Raw genomic sequence first — 26,581 nt, 5'->3', positions numbered from 1 at the left:
GCCGGTGTGGCGGTAACACAGTGGCCTTAGCCTTGGAAAAAACCGCAGCCAAGTCCCTGTATTCGGGGGGAATTGGCATGGCGGGAGCACTGTCTGGACTTTCCACCGAGGTCGAGCCAACGGAAACACCCAAACACCTACCTTAACACTTCCGTGACCACCCCGAAAGACTCTGACTAGACCAGGAGATGACGGGGTTATGTAGGGACAACCAGGGGAAACCCAAAACGACTGGGAACGTGGACGAGTCGATCACATGGAAGGAAAGGGTTTCACTGTGTCGGTCGCCGGTAACCATAAGGAGGGGGACAGTGCATCGGGTGACCAAACCCGACCCTAGTGGCTGGCTGTCCAAAGCTCTCACGGGTAGGGGGGTAGTGAGGACCTGAAGGGGTATGCGTGAACGCAGAGCAAAGGACATATCCATGAAATTCCCAGCTGCGCCTGAATCTACCAGCGGTTTACACTGGGAAAGCAACGGAAAGCCGGGGAACGTAACAGGGACAGTGGTTGGCAGGGTGGAACGGGCGGGCCTCTTCCGGGACGTCCTCGGGCAGCTAGCAGGTTGTCGAGACGGATGGACATGTCTACCAGTTGGTCGAAGGAGAGGGCACGTCTCGACAAGCTAGCTCCCTCCGGATGTCCTCGCGAAGGCTACACCGATAGTGGTCGATTAGAGCCTGCTCATTCCACCCCGATCCCGCTGCCAGGTTCCGGAACTCGAGTTTCGAACTCCTGCGCCGATCTTGTCCCCTGCCGTAGGTGGAACAGCCGTTCACCCGCCTCTCTCCCTTCGTGAGGATGGTCGAACACGGCTCGGAAGTGGCGGGTGAAGTCGGCGTAGCTGCCCTGGGTGGGCTGCTTGATGTTCCAAACGGTGGTGGCCCAATCCAGGGCTTTCCCGGACAGGCAGAAGATGACTGAAGAGATCTTCTGGGCTTCGGTCGGCGCAGGATGCATCGCCTGGAGCGCGATGTCCAATTGCAGCAGGAAACCCTGGCAGCGGTCCGCCCTCCCGTCGTAGTCCCTGGGCAGCGGAATGTGCATCGCCCCCATGTTGGGCGGCGCAACCTGGGGAGGCGGAGAGATGGCCGGTGCTGCGGGGTTCTGCTGGCTCAGCTCTAGGCTCTGTACCGCTTTCAACACAGTGTCCATTGCGGCGCCTAGCATAGTAGAATGTACCTTGACTGCCTCCGCAACACCGGCCTCGCCTGTGGCTCCTTGTTGCTCCACATCCTTCTCTTTAGGGTGTGTTATTCTGTCACGTCTTCAGGGCGAAAAAAGGAGGAGCAGGAGAACGGAAAAAAGGAGAGCAGGTAATACTTGGTGTATCTTTTAATAATTGAGTAATGCAAATGCGAAGCGCAACACTGCTCTTTGAAACAGCGAGACAATAACACACAAAGACAGGGGGAGCAGAGGGAACATATATACTAGGGGGAATGATGAGGATGAGAACCAGGTGCGCTAAACAAGACACAGGTGAAATGCATAATGAGATGGACGGTGGTGTCAGAAGGCCGGTGACGTCGAACGCTGGAGCCTGTCTGCTGCAGGGGGAGGTGAAGCAGCAGATGGCGCAGTTGTCACAAATTTAACATACATATTCTTAAATTTTTGATCTCATGCACATGCAGTCACAATTTTAAATAATATATGCATATAAGCAGAAAATGTATGCATGTGTAAAGAAAATATATGTATGTGAGAGAAGAATGTATGTGTATGAGAGACAAAGTTTAATGGAAACGGAAGGAGTATAGTTGAAACGGATGGCAGAACATTTCTCATGCTGTGATTGGCTGTCAACCTCACCCTGTGATTGGCTGAGAAACTCGAGAAGAGTCTTGTTCAGGTCGCGATCAGCATGGACGGAGATGAGACGAACGCTTTGCAGCGAGCTATTGGAGTTTTAAGAACTATTTTAACATGCTCTGATACTATTTCTTCCATTGAGCAGCAAAGGACATGCTCATCTGCACCTAATGTTGTTCACAGCAAGGCAGAAAGTGAAATGAGACGACTTTTCAGACCAGGGGGCAACTCACCCCATATGAAAAAAAAAGATATATTTGCAATTATAGAAAATACATTACAAAATGTATTTTGAAGCCCGTATTAAAATGCTTTTTTCAGGTCCTGTGAAAGTAAAATTATGAAATGTAATTACCGACGTATTGATTATATCACATTTAAGTTTGAAACACATTTTATAGATGTGTACATTACCAAAATACATTTGTGTGTGAGTTAAAATATAGAAATATAAGAGTAAAATGTATGAATGTGTGAGTTAAAAATATATTCTTATGAGAGAAAAAACTGTATGTATGTTAGAGTGAAAAAATATGTATGTGAAAGGAGAATGTACATATGTGAGGGTGAAAATGTATGTATGTGAAAGTAAAATGTATGTATGTATGTGTGAGAGTGGAAATATATGCATGTGAAAGGAGAATGTATGTATGTGTGAGACTGAAAATATATGCATGTGAAAGGAGAATGTATGTATGTGTGAGACTGAAAATATATGCATGTGAAAGGAGAATGTATGTATGTGTGAGAGTGAAAATATATGCATGTAAAGGAGAATGTATGTATGTGTAAGAGTGAAAATATATGTATGTGAAAGGAGAATGTATGTATGTGAGAGTGAAAATATATGTATGTGAAAGGAGAATGTTTGTATGTGAGAGTATCAGAATTAATAATGTCTTATACGGCCCCTCGTAGGACAGCCCTCCCTTTAGTTAAAACCTGTGACACAAGACAGATGGCCAGCAACTTACCACACCCCTTTTTCCTCTATAAATACGAACTGTTCATGTATTAATTTAGAGATTACTCTGATTATTATGTTTGTTAGCGTTTGACGCGTCTCTCTATTTACAAATAAACTATTAAATTGTGCAAGAGAATTATTTCTCTGTCCTTACTCCTTTAGAAGTTCTGATCGATGAAATTGCCATCACAATCTCAAGAGGGCTTTCTTTCTAATCCTTTCCCAACCCTGGATAATCAACGACAGAGGAATTTCACCAGAGAAAGAGTAACCACATTTCTTTCTGTTAACAGATAGGCCACATGGTTTTCCTGCAAGGATGTGAACTTTGATATCTCCGAGTCACTAAGGCGCTGGGTTTTTAAACATTTGAAACATATCAATTGTTGCACATCACCTGCCAAGGTAATGTGGGACACTTCCAACAGATTCTCCCTTGGCTACTGAGGTCTAAAAATTATTTCTCAGTCAATATGTATTGGAGTGGAATAATTGGTGAGTTTTGAAGGTCCTTCCAGACAAAAACATCCATGTTAGTTACCAGGTAAACAACATTGCCACTTCACTCCTTTCTAAACATGCTTAGCTGTTCAATCTGATCCGTACAGCTGTGGAGCATCATACCAATCTGTACATGTATCGTGCTGAGTATTGTAGTGTAATTTGAATATCTGTTTCATGTACAGTGGGAAAAAAAGTCACAACCCCCTTTCAAAATGTTCACCTTTTGTTGCCTTACAGACTGAAATAAAAACACATAAAATACAACTTTTTCTATATTTACACACAGCCTACAAATAATAAATATCAAATAAAGTGTAAAAGATGTCATATTTAGATAAGTGAACACCCCCGTGTTAAAACTTGGTAGAACCACCTTTTGGTTGATTTACAACAACGAATCTCTTTGAGTACATTGCTACTAACTTTGCACACCTACTGTGCAAAATGTAACCGATTCTTCTTTGCAGAATTACTCAAGCTCTGTCAGTTGGTGCATGGTGACGGCTCCTGGACTGCACTCTTCAAGTGGTTCTACAGATTCTTGATGGGATTTAGGACAGCACTCTGACTAGGCCACTCAAGGATATTCACTTTCTTGTCCTTCAGCCACTGTATGCTTGCTTTGACTTTGTGCTTTGAGTATTTGTCATGTTGAAATGTGAACCATCTTCTCATTTGCAACTTCCTGGCAGGGAAGTTTTCACTTGAGGAGAAAGTCAGTTATCATCATCTATAATTATTGTATCAATGTCATTCACTAATTAATGAAAAACAAAAGTTTTTGTGCCATGAAATGAAATAGCTTTGGCAGGGAAAAGTTAATCTTCAGTCTCGCTAGCAATTGCTCAATTCTTATGACTATTCCTAGGACGTTTGTAGATATTAGTAAGCCTATTACTGGCTAATAAGCTGTTAAAACGGCCGGTGGCAAAAGCCATAGTTCATAGACGCTATTTGTGGTGGAGGTAAAATAAGAAATCTTAGTCAGTTTAACACAAATGCTGAATGGTGTCTAGTGTTATGGAAATTCTTGAACTGATGTATACTTAGTCCTATACATGTATAAATGGGTTACTAGTTATAGATACTGAGCCCCCATGTTTAGATAAGAAAAGAAATGTAGGAGAGGGAGATCTGGTGTTTAGGTTCATTATTGACTGGTATCAGCAGATTACAGGGTTACTCGTGGAATCTGTATAACTTATCAGGGTCTATCTATTGTTTGTCCAGATGATGTAAGACCTCTTCAGAGTTGAAGAGGTTACCTATGTGGGGGAGGCCAGCCAGCCTCTTGGTTAAAACGTTCATAGTGATAGAACAAAGGGAATGTGTTTTATTGACATAGGACAGCTGGTCAACTGGACATAGGATAACTTACCACACCCTTTTCAACTGTAATAAATATTGTCTGTTCATGTATCTACCTCAGAGATTCCTCAGAGGATTATTTTGTATGCTTTTGACACGTTTCTCTATTTGCAAATAAACTGTTAATTGTGCCAAGAGAATTATGTCTCTGTACTTACTGCTTTAAGAGTGTCTATCAATGGAATTACCTTCACCCTAGCGACTGGTGAAATGTGTGGTACCATGGCGTAGTGGTTAAAGACTGTGCCTCACATGGGAGACCTGAGTTTGAATCAAGTGAGGACGACAATATGTATTCATTTTATTTGCGGGCAGCAATAAAACTGTTATGCTTGTAGTGCGACTTGTAGTGGATTTTCGAATTACGCATCCCGGCATGCTTTTTGGGTCAGGATAGACAAAAACTTACCTGGCTACAACATTCAGTAGCTACGTTGTGGTAAGCCTCAACTAAAACTGTTTACGGTTATACAGTATTGCGACTATTTCTGGTAGATTCCACGATTCTTTCGTATTTTCACTTGACGAAAAAGTCAGTTATCATCATCTAGTGATGGCCATTCGAGGCTTCATTAGTATGTTGGCAGCACTCACATTTTCTTTGTCACAATAAAAACCATAATTGAAATGTACACTCACCTAAAGGATTATTAGGAACACCTGTTCAATTTCTCATTAATGCAATTATCTAATCAACCAATCACATGGCAGTTGCTTCAATGCATTTAGGGGTGTGGTCCTGGTCAAGACAATCTCCTGAACTCCAAACTGAATGTCAGAATGGGAAAGAAAGGTGATTTAAGCTATTTTGAGCGTGGCATGGTTGTTGGTGCCAGACGGGCCGGTCTGAGTATTTCACAATCTGCTCAGTTACTGGGATTTTCAAGCACAACCATTTCTAGGGTTTACAAAGAATGGTGTGAAAAGGGAAAAACATCCAGTATGCGGCAGTTCTGTGGGCGAAAATGCCTTGTTGATGCTAGAGGTCAGAGGAGAATGGGCCGACTGATTCAAGCTGATAGAAGAGCAACTTTGACTGAAATAACCACTCTTTACAACCGAGGTATGCAGCAAAGCATTTGGGAAGCTACAACACGCACAACCTTGAGGCGGATGGGCTACAACAGCAGAAGACCCCACCGGGTACCACTCATCTCCACTACAAATAGAAAAAAGAGGCTACAATTTGCACACGCTCACCAAAATTGGACAGTTGAAGACTGTCATTCACTAATTAATGCAATAGCTTACTGATTTATGCAATAGCTTACTGTACTGCCAGTGCAACGTTCTAAAGTTTTAGTTTTTCTTATAATAAGAGTTGTGTTGATATAACGTAAAATGACAAAATGCCACTTTCAAAAAGTGAGGGGGGACATGTATAATGAAACCTACGCCCCTGATCCAAGCACATTGGAATTTAAAAGCTAAAACAAACCAAATGCGCTTCATACTTTCATTGCAGTTCCAACAATAATGACAACCAACCAGTATGGCTGGTCCTTCTACATAGCAACTTGTAACAACTAAATGATAGTTCTAGTGTAAGAAGAAAATTGTATGAACTTACCTTATCAAAATGACATTTCATACAAATACATGTCACTTATTTTAATGAGCTGAGTCAAGCACAGCAGAGGGGTGAAAGCAGATCGAATGGCTGGAGCCGGAAGGAATGGGGGCTGAGAACAGGTTGTCTGAGCTAAACCCATGACCAGTAACGACCTGGACCTACAGCTGAGCAACTAAAGGTCGCAAGTAGGCTGGCTGAACTAGATCTAGATCTGTAACTCTCGTTCTGTATGTTTCATTATACAAGATATGAGTCATAACATGACAACATCTTCTTGCCTATTAAATCCCAGGACATTTTCCTTTCATGGTCATTTGACTGCAGACATGACAAACGCCGTAGCTGGACCATTATGGTCCTCTTAAAACAGATTTATTGAGGGGCTTAAGTGGATATTTTTAGAAATGCAATTAAAATGTTCACTTGACTCATAACGGTTAAATGTTAGGCCGCTGGGTTGTTCATAGATGACATGGTCTAGGTTGCTTGATGTTATTGTAATCCAGGCATGACTGGAAGCCTGCTGAGTCAAGCACTATTCATACAGCAATACCAAAACAATGTCATGCTGCTGGTCATTATAATGACATTAAATCTAAAATAATGGGAAATGGCGCCCCTGGGCTGGTAATTACAATGATTATGTTATTTCAGAGTGTTTCAGTAGTAACATTTCGGGCTCCCAATGAATATAATAAGACTAAACAGTAATGGCATGTACATTATGTAATCACATGCAGGAAAATAGTGACCAGACCAAAATTCAGTTTGCTCTATTGATTTTAATTTTCAAAAGTACTGTAACAGGGAAGGACACAGGAACTGACAGTGGAGTTTTTCCTAGCCACTGTAAATCAACACTGTTGTTGCTTGCTCTTTGGGGTTTCAGGCTGACTGTTCTGTAAAATCACTTTGTGACTATTCAGGTAAAACAGGGCTTTCTAAATAAATTCAATTGATTGAAAGGGCATTTTATTAAATTAAGTGAAGGGAGTAGAGGAGATGGTAAGGGAAACAGCTAAACTAAAAGATTTACCACTCTCAAGGGGTGGCAGCCACATAGTAGCTGTAGTAGTTGTCTTACTCCCTTACTGATGTAGTAGAGTGGCATTGAGGGCAACATGGCATGCTGTGTCTTGTTTGACTTTTCCAAACCGACCCACTCAGCAGCTGCTGGGGAGCCTCTTCATAACTCCCCAGAGGAGGTCCCAGTGGGGTGCACGTGGGCGCGCTGACTCTGCTAGCTGACACTGGAAGGTTCCAGAACTTTTCAGCTTCTCTCAGGGATGGTGGTGCCATGTTGATGAAGCAAGCTTTTTCATGGCTTTTTTAAAATGAACTAAAGCTGTTTTCAATGGTTTTCAATTCAATGGTTTCAAATTAATTTAATTATAATTTTAGATAAAAAATTAAATCAATTGAGAATTGGTGCAGATGCCTAAAGCTGCAAACAAAACAAAAAGGCTATGTCTCACAATTTCTAATCATATCAATGATACATGACTGTACCGAAACTCTAAAAACATGGTCTACAAATACTTTAACAAGTAGATTTTTCTGCACAGAATCAAGTAGAGCAGAAAATAACCATCAATGTATTCATCGATGTGATTTAGTCTGTGAAGAAAAAAAACAGAAAGAAGGTTATGAAAATTATAAAAGACATGCATAAAGATTGTTTAAAATATTATATAATGGAAATATATTTGTTCAGAGCCATACCTTTAACAACAAGTGTAGTGGAGCACTCTGCCTTGCCAAATGAGTTAACTGCCACTACTTTGTATTCTCCGGCATCCTTGGGCTGTACTCTAAGGATGTATATTGAGCACACACCATATGAGTTGGTGATGTAGTAGTTGTTGTCACCGTTGATGCAGACATCATTCAGGTGCCATGTGACGGTTGGAGCAGGGCATCCCCGGATGGCACAGGTCATGTACAACTGGTAGCCCTTTGGTGGTGAGTGCACCTTCAGAGGGACCAGGACAGATGGTGGCCTCTCAAAGCTGACTGCCACTGGAGCATTTGTGTCTGTTGACACTAGATAGAGAAAAAAGAGATGTATTCATAATTGTGGATTTTTAAACCATTATCTACAGTTAAAGCACAAATTAAGTGATGCCAGTCAAATCTGGTAAATTATGCAAAATTCTGTCAATTTATTCCACAAGTGGTGTCTTACTTCCAACAGTGCTAATCCATTCTCTGTTTTTATATTTAATGTATTTTTCGATAGAGAATGTCTTTGCCTACATACATAACAATTTTGAACTCATAATTATTTAATGATGCATGGTTACACCCTCTTAAAATGTTTGTATATGTTAATCTAATGTAGGGAAAAGAAGTGCTGAAATGACTTTAAGGCCGGGTGTTTCTGTAAAAGCCCTTTGTGACAACTGCTGTTGTAAAAAGGGCTTTATAAATACATTTGATTGATTGACTGACCCTACAGCGGAACTGTAAACTCACTTTTGTTGCTGTTGGCACCCCAAGTAGGAGACATTGAGGGATCTGAAATGCCCATGTCATTCTTTGCATAGATTTTATAGTGGTACTCCCTTCCTGTCAGGATGTTATGGGCTGTGAATGAGTTGCTAAAGATGCGGTCTGCCACAGTGTGCCATATACGTGTCTCAGAGTTATGTTCGGCCACCATGTAATGCAGCCTGTTGTCTAGCTTCTGGTCTGGAGAGGCCTCCCAAGACACAATGACTTTGCCGTGGACAATCTGCTCCAGCGCCACTTCACCCGGTGAATTTGGTTCATCTAACACCACAAAAAAGTTACAGAGAAATGTGTGACTTACATTGCTTGTGTTATTTTTATGATATTTCACATTGACTTAAATATGAAATTTACATAAAATTATGATGTGGCCCTGTGGGAGGATTACAACATAAAAATTATTCATCCCGTCCAGCTAGCTTTCTTAAAATGGCAGTAAATATATTGGCTCTCAAAAGTATTCGCACCCCTTGGACTTTTCACATTTTAGTGTGATACAACATGAAATCCAATTGGATTTAATCCAGTGATCAACATAAAATGTCCATAATGTCAAAGTGAAATAAATAATCATCAGTTGTTCTAAATTAATTTAAAAAAAATGTTTGCATAAGTATTGGGCTGGCAATAGTCAGGTATTTAGTTTAATTCCACCTGTGTGCAGATGATTTGCATTAATATTATGTTAAATACACTTGTATTTGGGAGCATTTGCAGTTGGTTAGTACAATTCCCTCCAAAAAAACTACATCATGAAGATGAAGGAACATTAAATGCAAATAAGGTTCTTCAAAAGCACCAATATACGATATTCCAATATTTAAAACAATTGAGTATCCCCTAGAGCACAGTAAAGCCCATTATTAACAAATGTAGAGAATGTGGCAGAACTGTGTAAAACAGGTTGTCCTCCAAAACTGAGTATCTGGGCAAGAAGGGCACTAGTCAGAGAGGCCACCAGGAGGCCTGTGCTCCTCTAAAGGAGTTACAATCTTCCACAGCTGAATTGGGAGACACTGTGTAAACTGAAATAATTGCCTGGGTGCTTCTCAAAAGTGGAAAAAAAATTACCATCAAATCTCGACTGGTGATTGTCACAAGAATTGTGGCAGTCCAAGTGGACAAAGATTCTATGATCTGGTGGAACCACAATAGAGATATGTTTGGCACTATGTTTCAGTGCAAGCCTAACGCTAAACACAGTCCCTACTGTGAAGCATGGTGGTGGCAGCATAATGTTATGTGGATGCTTCTCTGCATCTGGGTCTGGAAAGCTGTAAATATAGATGTCAAATTGGATGCAGCAAAACACAGAAAATCCTGGTAAAAAAAAATAATGTGCTGCAGTCTGCAACAGACCGAGACAGGACAGTATAGGATTAATCTTCTAAAATGACAATGAACCAAAACATACAGTGGTGTGGCTTAAAAAATATCAATGTCCAATTGAGAATATGTGGAAACTGATGAAAATTGCAGTTCACTAAATGTCCAACTTGACAGAGTTTGAGTAATATTGCAAAGAAGATTGGGCAAAAATTACATTATCCAGATGTGTAAAGCTGGTAGAGACTCATCCAAATACACTCATGGTTGTAATTGCTGTAAATGGTTTCTCAATAAAATGTTAAATAGTCCAAGGAGAGTGAATACTTCTGAGAGCCACTGTTAATTGTTCTTTCAGGCAATTGGTCAAAGTTAGCTTACTAAGTTAGTGATCTTGCTTTATGCGGTGCCCAACAGAATAATTGTCCCCCTAGGTAAATATGAACAAAAAAGGTGTGGATATATGTTGTTGTTTACCAGATTGATCTTACATTAATATAACATTTCAGTGATAATTCTTTTAAAAAAATCATCATAAAGGAATGTTTATTTCATAAAAAAACATTGCAACTACTGCATTTAGTACTTTGTCTCCTACAATGCTGATGAGGTGGGAGAACACGTAGGAAGGGATTTTAAACAATTCCTCCATACAGACATTCTCCAGGTCCTTCAGTCTTTGGGTCCTTGGTTCTGTCTTCTGGACACAGCAATTCTGAATGGGAAATAAGTTGGGAGACTATTGCAAAAACTAATTTCAGTGAACCATTTTTGTGTGGGTTTGGTGGTATGCTTTGGATCATTGTCCTGTTAGAAGATTCAACGACGACCCACTTTCAGCCTCCTGGCAGAGAGTCCATGTTACCATGTATCCTAAGAACGTTCTCAGGGGTCCCAAGAAGGTTCCTTGGGAAATTAAACTGCACCACAAAATGACATATTCACCACCATACTTAACAGTGGATTTTAGTTTATTTTCTGAATGACTATGGTGCTTTTTATTCCAAACAAAAAAGAAATAATTTTTGTCTCATCAGACTATAGAACCTGATTCCATGTTTTAATGACGTTTAACAAACTCCTGGTGCTTATATATGTTGTTTTGTGGAAGTAGATGCTTTCTTCTGGCAACCCTTCCAAATAACTTCTGACCAACTTCTGCAATTCTCCAAATGTGATCCTCATTGTCACTTAAACCACTCTTTTGACTGTGTGGGAGCAAAATGCAAATATGTCCTCTTCCAGGCAGGTTCATCACAGCTCCAGAACAAACTAATTATTGCCCTAATAGTGAAGATTATCTTTTTATAGCAATTGGCTGATTTGCGAAGTCAACAACCTTTCATCTCATATCAGTTGAGTGTTCTTTGGCCTTTCAATTAGATTTTGTTCATGATATTTTAAAGGGTTGCCAATGATTGTGGCACACTTGCTTTTGAATAAAATAATAATTTATTTACTATAATATATTTTCTTTGAATAATTTTGATTCAGTAAGAGGTTTGATTCCTTTGATATTTTTCAGTGTAAGATAAAGTTGATAAAAAACAATATTATTTCACAGACTGGTTCATATTTTCCTAAGGTGACAATAATTCAGAAGAGCACTGAAATATATAGCCCTCAGGTCAAACAAGTAGTATTTCTCTGTGAGTAGAAAATAATAACCAAATTTGACATTACCTGTGACTAACACCTCAATATCAAAGCTTGCCTCCCCAACTTTATTCTTAGCCATAATAGTGTAGATTCCTGAATCAGTGCGTTTTGAAGAGGGGATCACAAGCTGGGAACAGCCCTCTGTGTTGGTGATCTGTATAAAACTTGATACAGGCATTTCATCCTTCATCCAACTTATTTCCGGTGGTGGCACAGCCTAAAGAATAATGTTTATTCATTAAATTAAATAATACTTGTCAAACATATTTGGTTTGAGATATATGTAGATTGTCTTGATTACCTCATAGAGAACTTTGATTCTCACAGAATTTCCTGCCCTGATCATCATGAAGTCCTCTGTGTCTTTGAATGTAGGCTTAACTGAAAAGCAAACAAAAATCATTTTTCAAATACTTTTCTACACTGGTCCAATCAAACAAAGCCTGCATAAAATAAATGATGAAGTGGTGTTACCAGGTCATCATGGGAAAAATTAAGCTAGGTTGAAGATATTGTGTTCCTGAAAATTTTATATTTCAGATTCTCCCAATGCTAAGTGTGACACATTGTGCGTACATTGTGCATTTCCTTTTTAGCACCTAAGGCTAAAAACATGTTAAGGTAAGCACTGCTGGTCAAAAATCACTATCACTTCTACAAAGTGCATGCATATGATCATTGAGAAGACTTACTATTGGGATTCTTTGCACACACCATCTCAGAGGGGAGACTGAACTCTCCAGCCCCAGAAACATTGATTGCCGATATCCTGAATTCATACTCAGCCCCCTCAACCACATCTTTCACTGTATACACCAGGGCTAGTGTGGAAAAATAGACAGGAAAAAGCATTTAACAATTGCATTTTAATTTCATTCTGAGAGTATATTTCAGTACTTTAATTTAATAATACTTCTGTTCTTCTATAGGCAACGATAATTGCTAAACCAAAATTAAACATCAGCAATGTATAATCTGATGTTCAGACCTTTAATAGGCTCAGTGACTGGGTTCAAGGCGATCCACTGAGATGTATCCTTCTTGCGCTTCTCCAGTTGATAGCCATCAATCTTAAGCCCTCCATCGTCCTCTGGAGGCCCCCATCTCAGGTTGATGCTGTTCTTTGATACTCCTAGCACTTTGGGAGCTTCCGGTGGGCTAGCAAATACTAATACGATGATAACATTAAATAATAACAATTACAGGTAATAGTGCCCACAAATGGATGAAGCTCACAATTGTACCAAACAAAAATCAAGTAGCAGACCTTAGATATTCATATAGTGAATCGTTTTTATGTGGATCAATAATTGGGCATACAATACCTTTGTTTATAGACATAAATGTCCTTTTTTCTCAATGTTTGGGTATATATTTAGCAAATAATAATGACAACACTTGGGTTTTAAATTTTATTCCAGACCTAGGATAATCTTGTTTTTTTAAAGCTTATTTCTGGCATCTCTACTTTGTTAAACACTTCATACGGAGAAGATATAATCCTACTAATCCTAATATTACAGTTGTCACACTGGAGCCACCTCCTGTCCGGCGCTCCTCCTCGCCAGTGTACTAACCGTTGGCATGAGAACGATGGCAGCAACACACCCTACACACACCAGATCCCCATTCACCTGATTACACACACTATTTCTGTTGCCCTTGTTCTGCCACCATTGTATATTTGTGTTTGTTTGTGTGTAAACCGATGCCTGTGTGGTGCAGTGTTAAGACTACCAATCCAAACGTGATCAGCTTTTTGTGTTTCTTCGTTTTTCACCTCCACATTTTGCTCAGCTCCCTCACACCATCACAACAATACAAACACTTCTAATTTTTCTTATTTTACTACTATGTTTTGCTATCTATTTATCTAATCACTTAGATCTACAATTTAACTATAATTAACTGGTGGTTTCATAGAAATTATGTAATCCCATTTTGTAAATGTCTATATATAAATATATATTATGATAGGATAACATATTTGGTAGCAGAATAAAAAATAATAAGGACGGTTCATATTATTGTTATCTATAGTAATAACAGTCCATAATTCCATCCATCTTCTTCCGCTTATCCGGGGCCGGGTCGCGGGGGCAGCAGTCTAAGCAGGGATGCCCAGACTTCCCTCTCCCCAGACACTTCCTCTAGCTCTTCCGGGGGGACACCGAGGCGTTCCCAGGCCAGCCGGGAGACATAGTCCCTCCAGCGTGTCCTAGGTCTTCCCCGGGGTCTCCTCCCGGTGGGACGGGACCGGAACACCTTCCCAGGAAGGCGTTCCGGAGGCATCCGAAACAGATGCCCAAGCCACCTCAGCTGACCCCTCTCGATGTGGAGGAGCAGCGGCTCTACTCTGAGCTCCTCCCGGGTGACCGAGCTTCTCACCCTATCTCTAAGGGATCGCCCAGCCACCCTGCGGAGAAAACTCATTTCGGCCGCCTGTATCCGGGATCTTGTCCTTTCGGTCATGACCAAAAGCTCATGACCATAGGTGAGAGTAGGAACGTAGATTGACTGGTAAATCGAGAGCTTCGCCTTGCGGCTCAGCTCTTTCTTCACCACGACAGACCGATACATCGACTGCATTACTGCAGAAGCTGCACCGATCCGTCTGTCAATCTCCCGTTCCATCCTTCCCTCACTCGTGAACAAGACCCCTAGATACTTAAACTCCTCCACTTGAGGCAGGCACTCTCCACCAACCTGAAGTGGGCAAGCCACCCTTTTCCGACTCAGTCCATAATTGTCAAACCATAATTTCCTCATATGCATCAGAGACATGTCTTCTGGATTTTGCTGTTAAGATTGGTACAACATTTATCTTGATCCGATCAAGATAAATGTTGACGCCCCAAATTGGCCCACAGGTTAGGACCCGCTGGTCTAAAGGGTCTTTCTCTTAAGATTCTACTCACTCATTACACCAGCCATTGTTTTCTTTGTCTGCAGTGCATCACTGGTCCCCTCTGGGTTCACTGCGTAGATCTTGTAGATGTACAACTTGCCATGAACGACATTCCTGTCCCTATAGGTGGTTTTGTCAGCTGTGACATTCCCAATCTCTTTCCAAATGGTCTGTCCCACCTGCTGGCGCTCAATGATGTAGTTTGTCACCGGGCTTCCTCCGTCATCCATGGGAGCACCCCACTGCAGCTCAATCAAAGTGGAGGTGGTCTCCAAGATTTTCACCGGGCCTTCTGGTGGGCCAGGCTTGTCTGTTGGAGACATATTATGCTATGACCTCAAGCATTTGCTCAAGGTTTTTACGGATTTATGTAATATCTTTACTCCACATGCACTATATAACATTTTTATTTGTCAGTCTGAGGTTTTCTCACCAAGGACATTGAGTCGCGATGTGGCCTCAATAGTGCCGTATGGGTTTGTAAGTTGAATCTTAATCTGTCCAACATCAGAACGCAGACATTCCCGGAGCAACAGCCGGCTGTGGTTGGCCTCCTTCACCAACTTGACCCCTCCACCATCCATAAGCTCTTTGCCCTCTTTAAACCATTTCACCTTCAAGTTGTCCTGGGGTGTATAAGACATTTTCCAGGATGCATTCTGACCTGCTTTTACTGTCACAGGCTTAGAGAACTTGTGAAGGTCATCAGCATCAAAGTTAGCTATATCTAGAACATAAAAGAAAGACGCAATGGTGTGATACTTCAATAATGTGCCAACAAAATTAATTTTAGAATAAGCTACAGGGTGATGTACAGCAGTAATACCTCCCACAGTGATCTTTGCCTCTGATTTAAAACCTTCAGCTTCAAAGTGATATCCCCCAGCGTCGTCATCTCTGCAGTTATGAATGATCAACTTGTGACTGGTTCCGTCTTTGACAATAGATAGCCTATCTGAGGTGGATAACTGGAAAGGCAAAACCAAATGTGGACAAAATGTAGTAATAAAAGTTTGATTGACCTGTTTTGTACACCTTTGCTAACAGTTGTAATTTTAGGGCCTGTAGTCAATAGGTCAGGACCAACTTGTTTTGATGCATGAATTTAAATCAAATTAACTGTGTCAACACTGAAGTGATAATGTATACTATAAAGACTTTACCTTCCCCCCATCCTTGAACCACACACCATCAACTTCACGGCTCATCTTACAAAGCAGTTCTGCTTTCTTGCCACGGGTAGCAAAGAGATCTGACAGTCCACTGTTAATGCTGCATTCTATAGAGCACAATATATAAACATCTGTGATTGGCTTCCTATGTCATTACTAGGGAATGTACTAAATATGATCATGTAATGTTCTGTTGAATATTGAAGCTAGAGTGGGCAAACGTTTTGGCTCGAGGGCCAGATTGGGATTTAAAAATGTAATGGAGGGCCACAAATTTCTATCTTTTAATATATAATTTCTTTGTGAAAATCGATTGGGGGGAAACAGAAAAGTTTGTTAGTTATTTATACGCATTGTGATCTAGAATCATTTCTTCAGTATTAAATGTTTAAAATTGGGCTAGAGAGTTTATTTAAACCCTCTCTAATAATGTTTTATTTTATACTCATACTCAAGTATTAGGCCTGCATGTCTACGTTTGCCCACCCCTGTTATGAGGTATACAGTCACATAGTGGAATGTTGCAAATGTAATGTTACGTATTAGGTAAACTTAACACTCATATAATTAGGCTACTCTTATCTCAGTAGGGTGAATGGAAGAATATGTATCTTACCACTGGTAGCACTGCCTCCATCCCCTTCTCCACGTCCATTTACATCACCTATCAGTGTTTATCATAACCAGTTATGAGAAGTTTAATTCAAAACTGATATTATATCATAATTTTCTTCAATATTCTTATGAAAAACAGTGGTGCATGGGATTACTTTATACATTTGTGAACATACATTTATTAACAAGTAAGTTATATACAAACCCGATTCCAAAATAGTTGGGACACTGTACAAATTGTGAGTAAAAAAGGAATGGAATGATTTACATATCTCATAAACTTATATTTAATTCACAATAGAATATAGATAACATATCAAATGTTGAAAGTGAGACATTTTGTAATGTTATGTCAAATATTGGCTCATTTTAGATTTCATGAGAGCTACACATTCCAAAAAAGTTGCGACAGGTAGCAATAAGAGGCCGGAAAAGTTAAATGTACAGATAAGGAACAGCTGGAGGACCAATTTGCAACGTATTATGTCAATTGGCAACATGATTGGGTATAAATAGAGCCTCTCAGAGTGGCAGTGTCTCTCAAAAGTCAAGATGGGCAGAGGATCACCAATTACCCCAATGCTGCGGCAAATAATAGTGGAGCAATATCAGAAAGAAGTTTCTCAGAGAAAAATTGCAAAGAGTTTGAAGTTATCATCATCTATAGTGCATAATATCATCCAAAGATTCAGAGAAGGGTCAAGGCCTGAAAACCATACTGGATGCCCGTGATCTTCGGTCCCTCAGACGGCACTGCATCACATACAGGAATGATACTGTAATGGAAATCACAACATGGGCTCAGGAATACTTCCAGAAAACATTGTCGGTGAACACAATCCACCGTGCCATTCGCTGTTGCCGGCTAAAACTTTATAGGTCAAAAAAGAAGCCGTATCTAAACAGGATCCAGAAGCGCAGGTGTTTTCTCTGGGCCAAGGATCATTTAAAATGGACTGTGGCAAAGTGGAAAAGTGTTCTGTGGTCAGATGAATCAAAATTTGAAGTTCATTTTGGAAAACTGGGACACCATGTCATCCGGACTAAAGAGGACAAGGACAACCCAAGTTGTAATCAGCGCTCAGTTCAGAAGCCTGCATCTCTGATGGTATGGGGTTGCATGGGTGTGTGTGGCATGGGCAGCCTACACATCTGGAAAGGCACCATCAATGCTGACAGTTATATCCAAGTTCTAGAACAACATATGCTCCCATCCAGACGTCGTCTCTTTCAGGGAAGACCTTGCATTTTCCAACATGACAATGCCAGACCACATACTGCATCAATTACAATGTCATGGCTGCATAGAAGAAGGATCCGGGTACTGAAATGGCCAGCCTGCAGACCAGATCTTTCACCTATAGAAAACATTTGGTGCATCATGAAGAGGAAGGTGCGACAAAGAAGACCTAAGACAGTTGAGCAACGAGAAGCCTGGATTAGACAAGAATGGGACAACATTCCTATTCATAAACTTGAGCAACTTGTCTCCTCAGTCCCCGGACGTATGCAGTCTGTTATAAAAAGAAGAGGGGATGCCACACAGTGGTAAACATGGCCTTTTTTGAGATGGGTTAAAGCCATGAAATTTTAAATCAACTTATTTTTCCATTAAAGTGATACATTTTCTCAGTTTAAACATTTGATATGTCATCTATGTTAAATTCTGAATAAAATAAAGAAATTTGAAACTTCCACATCATTGCATTTTTTTATTCACAATTGTACAGTGTCCCAACTTTTTTGGAATCGGGTTTGTAGTATTATTAACTCACTAAGACTGCCAATTGGAATAACATTTAGATTAGACTAAAATAAATAGATAATTTCATTAAAATGTGTTAATTGCTCTTAGAATCTAGCTATTGTGCATGATAATGTAATGTTACCTATTAGGTAAAGTTAACACTCATATAATTAGGCTACTCTTATCTCAGTAGGTTGAATGGAAGAATATGTATCTTACCACTGGTAGCACTGCCTCCATCCCCTTCTCCAGGTCCTTTTACATCACCTATCAGTGTTTATCATAACCAGTTATGAGAAGGTTTAATTCAAAGCTGATATTATATCATCATTTTCTTCAATATTCTTATGAAAAACAGTGGTGCATGGGATTTTTAATACATTTGTAAACATACAAGAAAGTTATATAGTATTATTAACCCACTAAGACTGCCAATTAGAAAAACATTTAGGTTAGACTAAAATAAATAGATAATTTCATTAAAATGTGTTAATTGCTCTTAAAATCTAGTGATTTGTCAGCTATTGTGCGTGATAATGTATACTAAATGTTTTTCATGAGAATGACAGCAATGTCTTCTATCGTGTTGCTAAAACATAGACATAATATTGCCTGATATCATGGTATTAAACAAAACAGATAACAGAAATCACATTTTGCAAAGCACAGTATAATTCACAGTTATCCCTCAATGTTACTGTGATGTTCTGTTGTTTATCTGGAGAAAGGGAGACCTCTAGTGGTGACTCCTAACGTGATGTTTATGTTGTACTAGCAGTCTTGCTACAGTTCGATGATAGATGGTGAAGTAAATGGTCACATATTTTCTCTTTGGATTTAAGTTGGCCAGAAAAACGTTTGCCTGTAAGTACGAGCCCATACAGTTATCTTGACATTGAGTACTACAAATAGTAGTAATGAAGTCCTTTGTTAATGAAGTTAAGTTGTTTTAACCGCATTTTTGACCGCATATGCTAAACGTTAGCATCGTAATGGGATTTTCCATAGAGGTTAGCATTAAGCTAGCGCATTTGTTTCATACGTTTTTAACAGAAAATATATCAGTATTGTTCTTGAACCACGTCTGTAACCGAATGAAATACTGAGATGTATTCTTTGTTCTTTGCAGTTTTACAGTACTTTTCGAGTAAAGTTTGGAAAGGATACACAGGCTTCTTTCTTGTCTTTAGGAAACTGTTAGATATCTGCCAAGCTAATGTAACAGGCTGGACCGTGCCACACACACACAGAAGCGGGGGCAGAACAATTACTGTGAGTGTTACACACCTCAAAGTCTAGTAATTAATAGACACAATGACAGTGTACAGGATAACAAGCAAGTGTACTTTCTTACCCACATTATCCAGAACCTTTGGGTCAGAACCTATAAATACCGGTCCCAGTTTTGGAGATCCTACTGTATAAACAAGAATCAAAACATAAATTACAGTCACAACTACATTTTACATTACAGGATATTTTACCATCCCACTACATGGAAATAGGCAATCACTGAGTACAGAGTAATGACATAGGCCAGAGGTGTCAAACCGGTTCCACGGAGGGCAGAGTGTCTGCAGGTTTTTGCTCTCTCCTTGTACTTGATTGATTAATTAGGTCACTAATTGATTAGTTTCTACCCTCACCTGGTTGTGTAGGTCTGAACTGGGAACCAATTTATAGGAAAAACCAAAAACCTGCAGACACTCGGCCCTCTGTGGAACCGGTTTGACATCCCTGACATAGACAATCACAGAGTAAATTCATGCAGTGCAATGCTCCAGCTTGTCGGAACTAGGGAACTCTGGAATTTTAGGACAATCTAACTGGTTCTTAAATTCAACAAATTAGCAAGTTCAAAAACTTCAAATGTACAGTGGATATAAAAGGTCTACACACAGCTGTGAAAATGCCAGGTTTTTGTGATCTAACAGAATGAAACAAAGATAAATCATGTCACAACGTTTTTCACTTTTAATGTGACCTATAATGTGAACAAATCAATTGAAAAACAAACTGAAATCTTCGAGGGGGGAAAATGAAAAATAAAAACCTTACATTAACTTGGTTGCACACCCCCTTGTAAGTGCAGATGTGGCTGTGTTCAGAATTAACCAATCACATTCAAACTCATGTTAAATAGAAGTCATTACACACCTGCCATCATTTCAAGTGACTCTGATTAATCACAAATAAAGTTCCGCTTATCTAGTAGGATTTTCCTGACATTTTCTTAGTTGCATCTCAGAGCAAAAGCTATGGTCCGCAGAGAGCTGTCAAAGCATCAGAGGGATTTCATTGTTGAAAGATATCGGCCAGGAGAAGGGTACAAAATAATTTCCAAAGCATTAGACATACCATGGAACACAGTGAAGACAGTCATCATCAAGTGGAGAAAATATGGCACAACAGAGACCAAGAACTGGATGTCCCTCCAAACTTAATGAAACGAGGAGGAGAACACTGGTCAGGGAGGCTTCCAAGTGGCCTACAGCAACATTAAAGGAGCTGCAGGAATTTCTGGCAAGTACTGGCTGTGTACAATCTCCCATATTTTTCATATGAATGGACTATGGGGTAGGGTGGCAAGATGGAAGTCTTTTCTTACAAAGAAAAAAATCCAAGCCTGGCTGAAGTTTGCAAAAACAAAGTCCCCCAAAAGCATGTGGGAAAATGTGTTATGGTCTGATGAAACCAAGGTTGAACTTTTTGGCGATAATTCCAAAAGGTTGGTTTGGCACAAAAACATCACTGCACATCACCCAAAGAACACCATACCCACATTGAAGCATGGTGGTGGCAGCATCATACTTTGGGGTTGTTTTTCTTCAGCTGGAACAAGGCAATTCTGGCACAAAACCTTCAGGCGTCCGTTAGAAAGCTGAAGATGAAGAGGAAGTTCACCTTTCAGCACAACAACGACCCAAATCCACAAAAGCATGGCTTCACCAGAAGAAGATTAAAATTTTTGAATGGCCCAGCCAGAGCCCAGACCTGAATCCAATTGAACATATGTGGGGTGGTCTGATAAGGGCTGTGCAGAGGAGATGTCCTTGCAATCTGACAGATTTGGAGCACTTTTGCAAAAAAAGTGGGCAAATATCTCCACATCAAGATGTGCCGTGCTAATAGACTCCTACCCAAAAAGACGGAGTGCTGTAATAAAATCAAATATTGGTCACATTAAAGGTGGAAAAAGCTCTGACATGATTTATCTTTGTCTCATTCTTTTACATCACAAGAACCTGGCATTTTAACAGGGGTGTGTAGATCTTTTATTTCCACTGTAAGATTTTGGAGTTTCCTAGTTCGATTTCCGTTGAATATGACATGGGAAAATACGTTGTGTCCATCTATTTTACTTGGATATAGCAAAGACAAAATGGGGAATGTAAGTTGTTTTGAAATCAAGATACATGTTACATGTAAAACACCAATGTAAGTGACACAAAATATGTACTCTGTGACAATCACTATCCTGATTGGGGAAGAAAATCTATATGTTGAAATGTACTTAACTCACATGCAATTTGAATAAAATGTAGCTTCCTCAAACTAACAGAGGAATATAGTAATCCGACTAACAAAAAAACAGATTGGTACTGATTTTGATGCATTTGATATCAGCATTCATGACTTCACAAAGCAATCCTCTGCAAACTTTGTTTGCCATCTTTCTGAAATGACTTGTCAAGGTCAATTTGACTTGTCACTAGTCATCTGTGTCATTACCTTTTTTGGGAGTCTCTTCGAACTGAGCTTTAGCTCCAGGCTCAATCGCTGCAGGGGGATTAGCTGTTTTCTCAGCTGCGATTGCTTTCACCTTCTCCATGTGCACCTCTCTGTCTGCCTTGTTTTTAACCACTTGTTCTTGGGCAATCATCTCAAGATCAACCCTTGCACCTCCTGCCCTTGTGGTCTTACGTTGTTTCTTTTTGCCTGGTTCACCCTTGTCGGCTGAACCAAAGACATGACCAGAGAGATTGAGTAAATATGGAGTCAAACAGAGTTGGGTGACTGTAAAATGTTAGCAGTGAAGTACACTGTCTTACCTTCAACCACAAGAAAGGCATTGCAAGATTTGATTCCAGCCACAGCAGCATAGATTCCTTTGTCCACCATAGCAACATCTTTGATGATTAGTCTGTGGATAAGCTTGTCCTCTGAAACCTCAATATCATATTTGTCCCCTGCCTCCAGTGGCAGGTTCTTGCCCACCCACATAATCTTCCTGAAGGGTTGTGACAGGACACACTCAAAGATAGCATCCTCTCTCTCCATGGCCTGACACTCCTGAATCTTGACAAGGAAGTCCACCATGGGAACTGAAAAAGATACATTTAAAAAAAACTCAGCAAAGTGTATGACCAGGTCGTGCTCCTCTGGTCATGCCCAGCCAAGCCATGCTACTTATTACATCCCTTTACCATCAGGCCAGAGGACGCATTGTGCAGACTGTTGACCCTAGTCGGCTTCCAGTCACCTTATCCACCACAAGGAGTTGATAGATTAAACAAGGACTTCCCTACCTCCTGCTGGAGCCTCCTGGTTGGGAGGCCCATACTGATCATATTGACCTAAGGTGTGTGAATAGTGCTGAACTTACTCTTAAATTCGGTGGAGAATATATTTACATCCTCAACATCCAATTGATAAAGCCCAGCATCGTCAGGAAAAAGATCCCTAATACTGAACTGATATGTTCTGCCCACAATCTTAAGGCTGTGTTTCATGGAATCTCCCAACTCCTTGGTGTATGGAATCATCTCTCCGTCCTGGGGCCCAAAATGTAAAATGTTATTTACCTTGGGGAAACAGCGACTCAAATCTTCATTACCAAAATAAATAATTGCCAAGTATTTTGTTTTCCTAAATAGAAGAAATTCCAGGTAGAGTACATATCAAATCATTCACCAACAATCAGATTACAAGTGTAATATAAACTATAGTAGACATTTATATTGTGATCAACTGAATACACACTACATAGATCAATTGAAAGGTTTTTGTTTCTATGTGCATAATATTACAACCACTCTCCATGAGTCTTACCTTGTAAATAAAAATCCTGCTGCTTGGTTCAATAAGATCCATGTCAATTGTAAAAGTTGCGCAACCATCGGGTCCCATTTCAATAGGTTTCAGGTTAGAAAGATTTCTAATAAACTGAAATAAAGAACAGAAAATAATTATTGAAATGTTGAAACATTGTATGGAAAAAGTTTAATAAAGGCTGCTGATACAAAAATCTTTTTGGGGGCAAACTTCCTGCAAGTTCTAGACAAATTTGAAGCAAATTCAACAGTTTTCTAGAAAATGTTACCAGATGTTTGCAGCAAATGACCCTTGCTTATTGAAAACCATGCCTGTGGAATTAGCTTTTGAGATCTGTGGCCAGCATTCTACTTTATACTATATGAGCAAAGGTGATTGCACTTTCTTTGCTGTTATTTGAGCTACAGTCTCAAACGTTAGTGTCCTTCATAAGAACAACCTGATTTAGTGAGAATTTGAACAAGCATGAATGGAAACAGTCGTCCTACTGGTAAATGTGTGTTAATGTTACTGTTAGTATTATATAAGCGAGGTATACTCAAACATGGTGTTTACCTGTTAAAGTCTTATGGGTGCATTGCTGGCACCTAAAAAACAAACCGCGAAAGAGGATTTTTCTGTGTTGGCTTCTAATTACTTCAGACACAAACCACCACATGGGCATGTTCAACATTGGTGTGTCATTTTTTTAACAAGCAATTATTAAACTCGATCCCGAGCAACAAAAGCAGCATTGCAAGAGGAAACCTACTCCAAAACAAGACTAGTGGTGTTGCTTACCAAGATCCTGTCAATATTGTATTCCTCAAAATAATGTTTTTATGGAAATCAAATTTTTAACTAAACTGATACTTTGTATGCTTACCAGTCAGGGTTTGTTCACAATGGTATCAATCCAAGTTTTTTTTATAATCTAAAACAACCACGTAGCATTTGCTAGCTACCAATGACATCATTGCCAAATAAAAGAGGCTGTGTGATTTGGCTACAGAAAGTAGTTTGCATAGTGCCAGTTTGAAGTCACCAAATTATGCCAGCTGTTTTGTCAGTATGCAGTCTATGCTACATATGCCACCGATTACTAAATAACGTTTTTTTTTTTTTTCGGAAGCAATGCTGTGTTTGTTGCTCGAGAAGCACAGTTTCAATTTAAGAATTTGGACGTTGTTAATAATGCTAATTCCAGGGTGGTGAACTGGCTTTGTAGTGAAAAATGACTCCATGGGCTTTAAAAAAGAACTCAAGGTAAGTGTAATTTCACCCAAATATGATTCTAGGACAAACAAACTCTTTAAATGTATCAAGATGGAAAATGAACAGTTTACCAAATAACACTGGTGAAATTGACCAGGGCATGATTGGGGAGTCTAGGGCAGGGTTTACATCAGCTGGCAAATGAAAATATCAACAGCCAAAATGTCCGGTGGGAAATATGCCAAATAAATATATTATTTTATTAATAACATATTAAATTCATTAGGCCTGCTGTTTGATTAAGTTTAGCCTAGGTAATTATAAATTGTTTTGTTTTCCAGAGAATTTCAGCAATATGCTGAAAGTGCAATCGAGCAAGTGATTGATAATTTTGACACAGCGAAGGATAAGGACACCCTGGCACAGTGCAACCCTTAATTTGCAGCTTGGATGCTCAGTGAGATGCAGTACCGATGATGACAGCACTGCGTGGGTACGGTGGGTTGAAATTCCACATGGCTTGTGAAACAGTCATCAGGGAATAAGGGGCATTCTATTCTGACTGGGCAAAGCTGAGAAAGATTGGCAAGCACAATTCCAGTGTCCAGTGAGCCTGTAAGTGTGGATTCTCACTCTAGAACACGATAAAAACAGCCCTTGTTTTATTTTTTTGTTGTAGCCTATATGCTCAGTTTGCAAAGTTTGTGAAAAGTTCATTATGCAGCCTACTTTAAATAAAATGCATTTGTTGGATCATAGCATTTGTGTTTTATTGCTGTTTAAATGTAGGCAATTATATGGCTATTTAAAACATGTCTATGGATGTTCCATATGTCAGAATTCTGGAAAATGTGCGTAAACTCTGTTCAGAGTGACCACAATCACTGGAATTCTAGTCACCTGTTCATTCACCTGTTTGTCATCAGCTCTACTATTTAGTTCTGTTCTGTACACAGTTTTGTTTGTGAGGTATTGTTTTGTGGTTTTGTGTCATTCCTAGTTGAGAGCAGTTACTATCATTGTGCCTTTCTGTTTACATTATCAAATCGTTTTGGTCCATCCTCACTGACTACGCCTTTAGCCTATTAATTGCCTGTACTTTTGCCCTTCGGATTTCCCGTTATTAACCTCTTGCCTGATCTCATTCTATGTCCACTGTTTAATCCTCTTGTACCTTAGACCTCTCTGGCTGGATTACTCTGGATTTGACTCTTGCCTGGTTTCGCCCTGACTATTCTCTTGGATTTGCCTACCTGTACCATCGCCTTTAATAAATGTAGGGCTCTGCGTCTGAGTCCATACTGTACCTGCCTCCTTAGAGTCATTACAATAGGTACGCCAAGTGTGTAACGCAAACATTGTCATATTTTGTCTCATTCAGTTTGCTATTTTATTCATTTAAACTGGCGAACTTGCAGCAAATTGACAAATTTGCCAATACTGTTTGCCATAAACCTCTTTTTTTGGACAGGGTATACATTTGTATCAACTTTTAATGTTTTTTTTAATGGCATTATAACAGGCAAACCTGTGCTTGTTCATACTCCCGTTCTTTCTTCCTCTCACAGAGTTCCTTCAACACAAAACGGAAGTCAGTGACTCCAAACTCTGCACAGATGCTCTCATAGTCTTTCTTGTCTGCACTTAACAAGAGTTCCCAAAATTTGGGATCTATTTCCCCATCTTCTTTCTTAGCTTCAGTTTTCGGACGAATTTGACTAGTAAGACAAAAGAAAAGCATTCTGATTAAGAAACTCTGATGTTCATTAATGGTTAAAGAACAATTAAAAAACATTGCAATATCTGTTGATTTAAAAATACCTTTTCCTCTTCAGTACAGATTTAAAATTTCCCACAGACCCCTCCTGAGTGTATGCTTCTGCTTTCTGTTTTTTAAATCCAACTGCAGATTTGAAAGAGAATTTGTATATTCAGAACGAGTCTATAATAAAGACTTGAACACATACAGTACATTAGAACATGTCAAGAGCACAGAAATTAAGCTGTCTCTTTTGTGTACTAGTGCCATTATAACGTCTGTTCCAGGGCATCTTTTGTTAAAGAATATATTTTGGTATAATTCATTGAATTGTAATCTGGAAGAGCCAGTGACCAACCAGGTCATCAATAGAGAACAGCCCATTAATTTCTAATTTATAGCACACTT

The 26,581-nt window shown here is 39.7% G+C and overlaps 1 protein-coding gene and 1 long non-coding RNA gene across 3 annotated transcripts in view; one reads left to right on the top strand and one right to left on the bottom strand.

The window, feature by feature from the left end:
* Positions 1-6,999: 6,999 nt before the first annotated feature.
* The window catches only part of LOC105031223 (immunoglobulin-like and fibronectin type III domain-containing protein 1), a 41,109-nt gene continuing 21,527 nt past the window's right edge, over positions 7,000-26,581 (bottom strand). The window contains exons 6-25 of one of the 2 annotated variants that reach the window (XM_010905538.5): positions 26,236-26,317; positions 25,943-26,132; positions 23,218-23,331; positions 22,772-22,940; positions 22,218-22,490; positions 21,898-22,122; positions 19,520-19,582; positions 18,385-18,432; positions 16,420-16,467; positions 15,795-15,910; positions 15,458-15,599; positions 15,065-15,358; positions 14,642-14,941; positions 12,712-12,891; positions 12,416-12,544; positions 12,025-12,104; positions 11,748-11,940; positions 8,703-8,999; positions 7,950-8,270; positions 7,000-7,844 (exon numbers count right to left, since the gene is read on the bottom strand). In XM_010905538.5, coding sequence (XP_010903840.4) covers positions 7,840-7,844; positions 7,950-8,270; positions 8,703-8,999; positions 11,748-11,940; positions 12,025-12,104; positions 12,416-12,544; positions 12,712-12,891; positions 14,642-14,941; positions 15,065-15,358; positions 15,458-15,599; positions 15,795-15,910; positions 16,420-16,467; positions 18,385-18,432; positions 19,520-19,582; positions 21,898-22,122; positions 22,218-22,490; positions 22,772-22,940; positions 23,218-23,331; positions 25,943-26,132; positions 26,236-26,317 — 3,269 coding nt within the window. In that variant the 3' untranslated portion in view covers positions 7,000-7,839. Of the gene's footprint in view, positions 7,845-7,949; positions 8,271-8,702; positions 9,000-10,658; positions 10,780-11,747; positions 11,941-12,024; positions 12,105-12,415; positions 12,545-12,711; positions 12,892-14,641; positions 14,942-15,064; positions 15,359-15,457; positions 15,600-15,794; positions 15,911-16,419; positions 16,468-18,384; positions 18,433-19,519; positions 19,583-21,897; positions 22,123-22,217; positions 22,491-22,771; positions 22,941-23,217; positions 23,332-25,942; positions 26,133-26,235; positions 26,318-26,581 lie in introns of those variants that run through there. The other variant, XM_029113741.2, reaches the window with a different exon arrangement.
* On the top strand, positions 18,761-25,116 carry LOC105031222. Its single transcript, XR_829675.3, has 3 exons — positions 18,761-19,029; positions 19,295-19,437; positions 24,756-25,116. It is a non-coding gene; the product is annotated as an uncharacterized LOC105031222 (long non-coding RNA).

Source organism: Esox lucius, chromosome 17, assembly GCF_011004845.1.
Source record: "Esox lucius isolate fEsoLuc1 chromosome 17, fEsoLuc1.pri, whole genome shotgun sequence".
Taxonomy (NCBI): Eukaryota; Metazoa; Chordata; class Actinopteri; order Esociformes; family Esocidae; genus Esox; species Esox lucius.
This window is presented reverse-complemented; position numbering and strand designations above follow the sequence as displayed.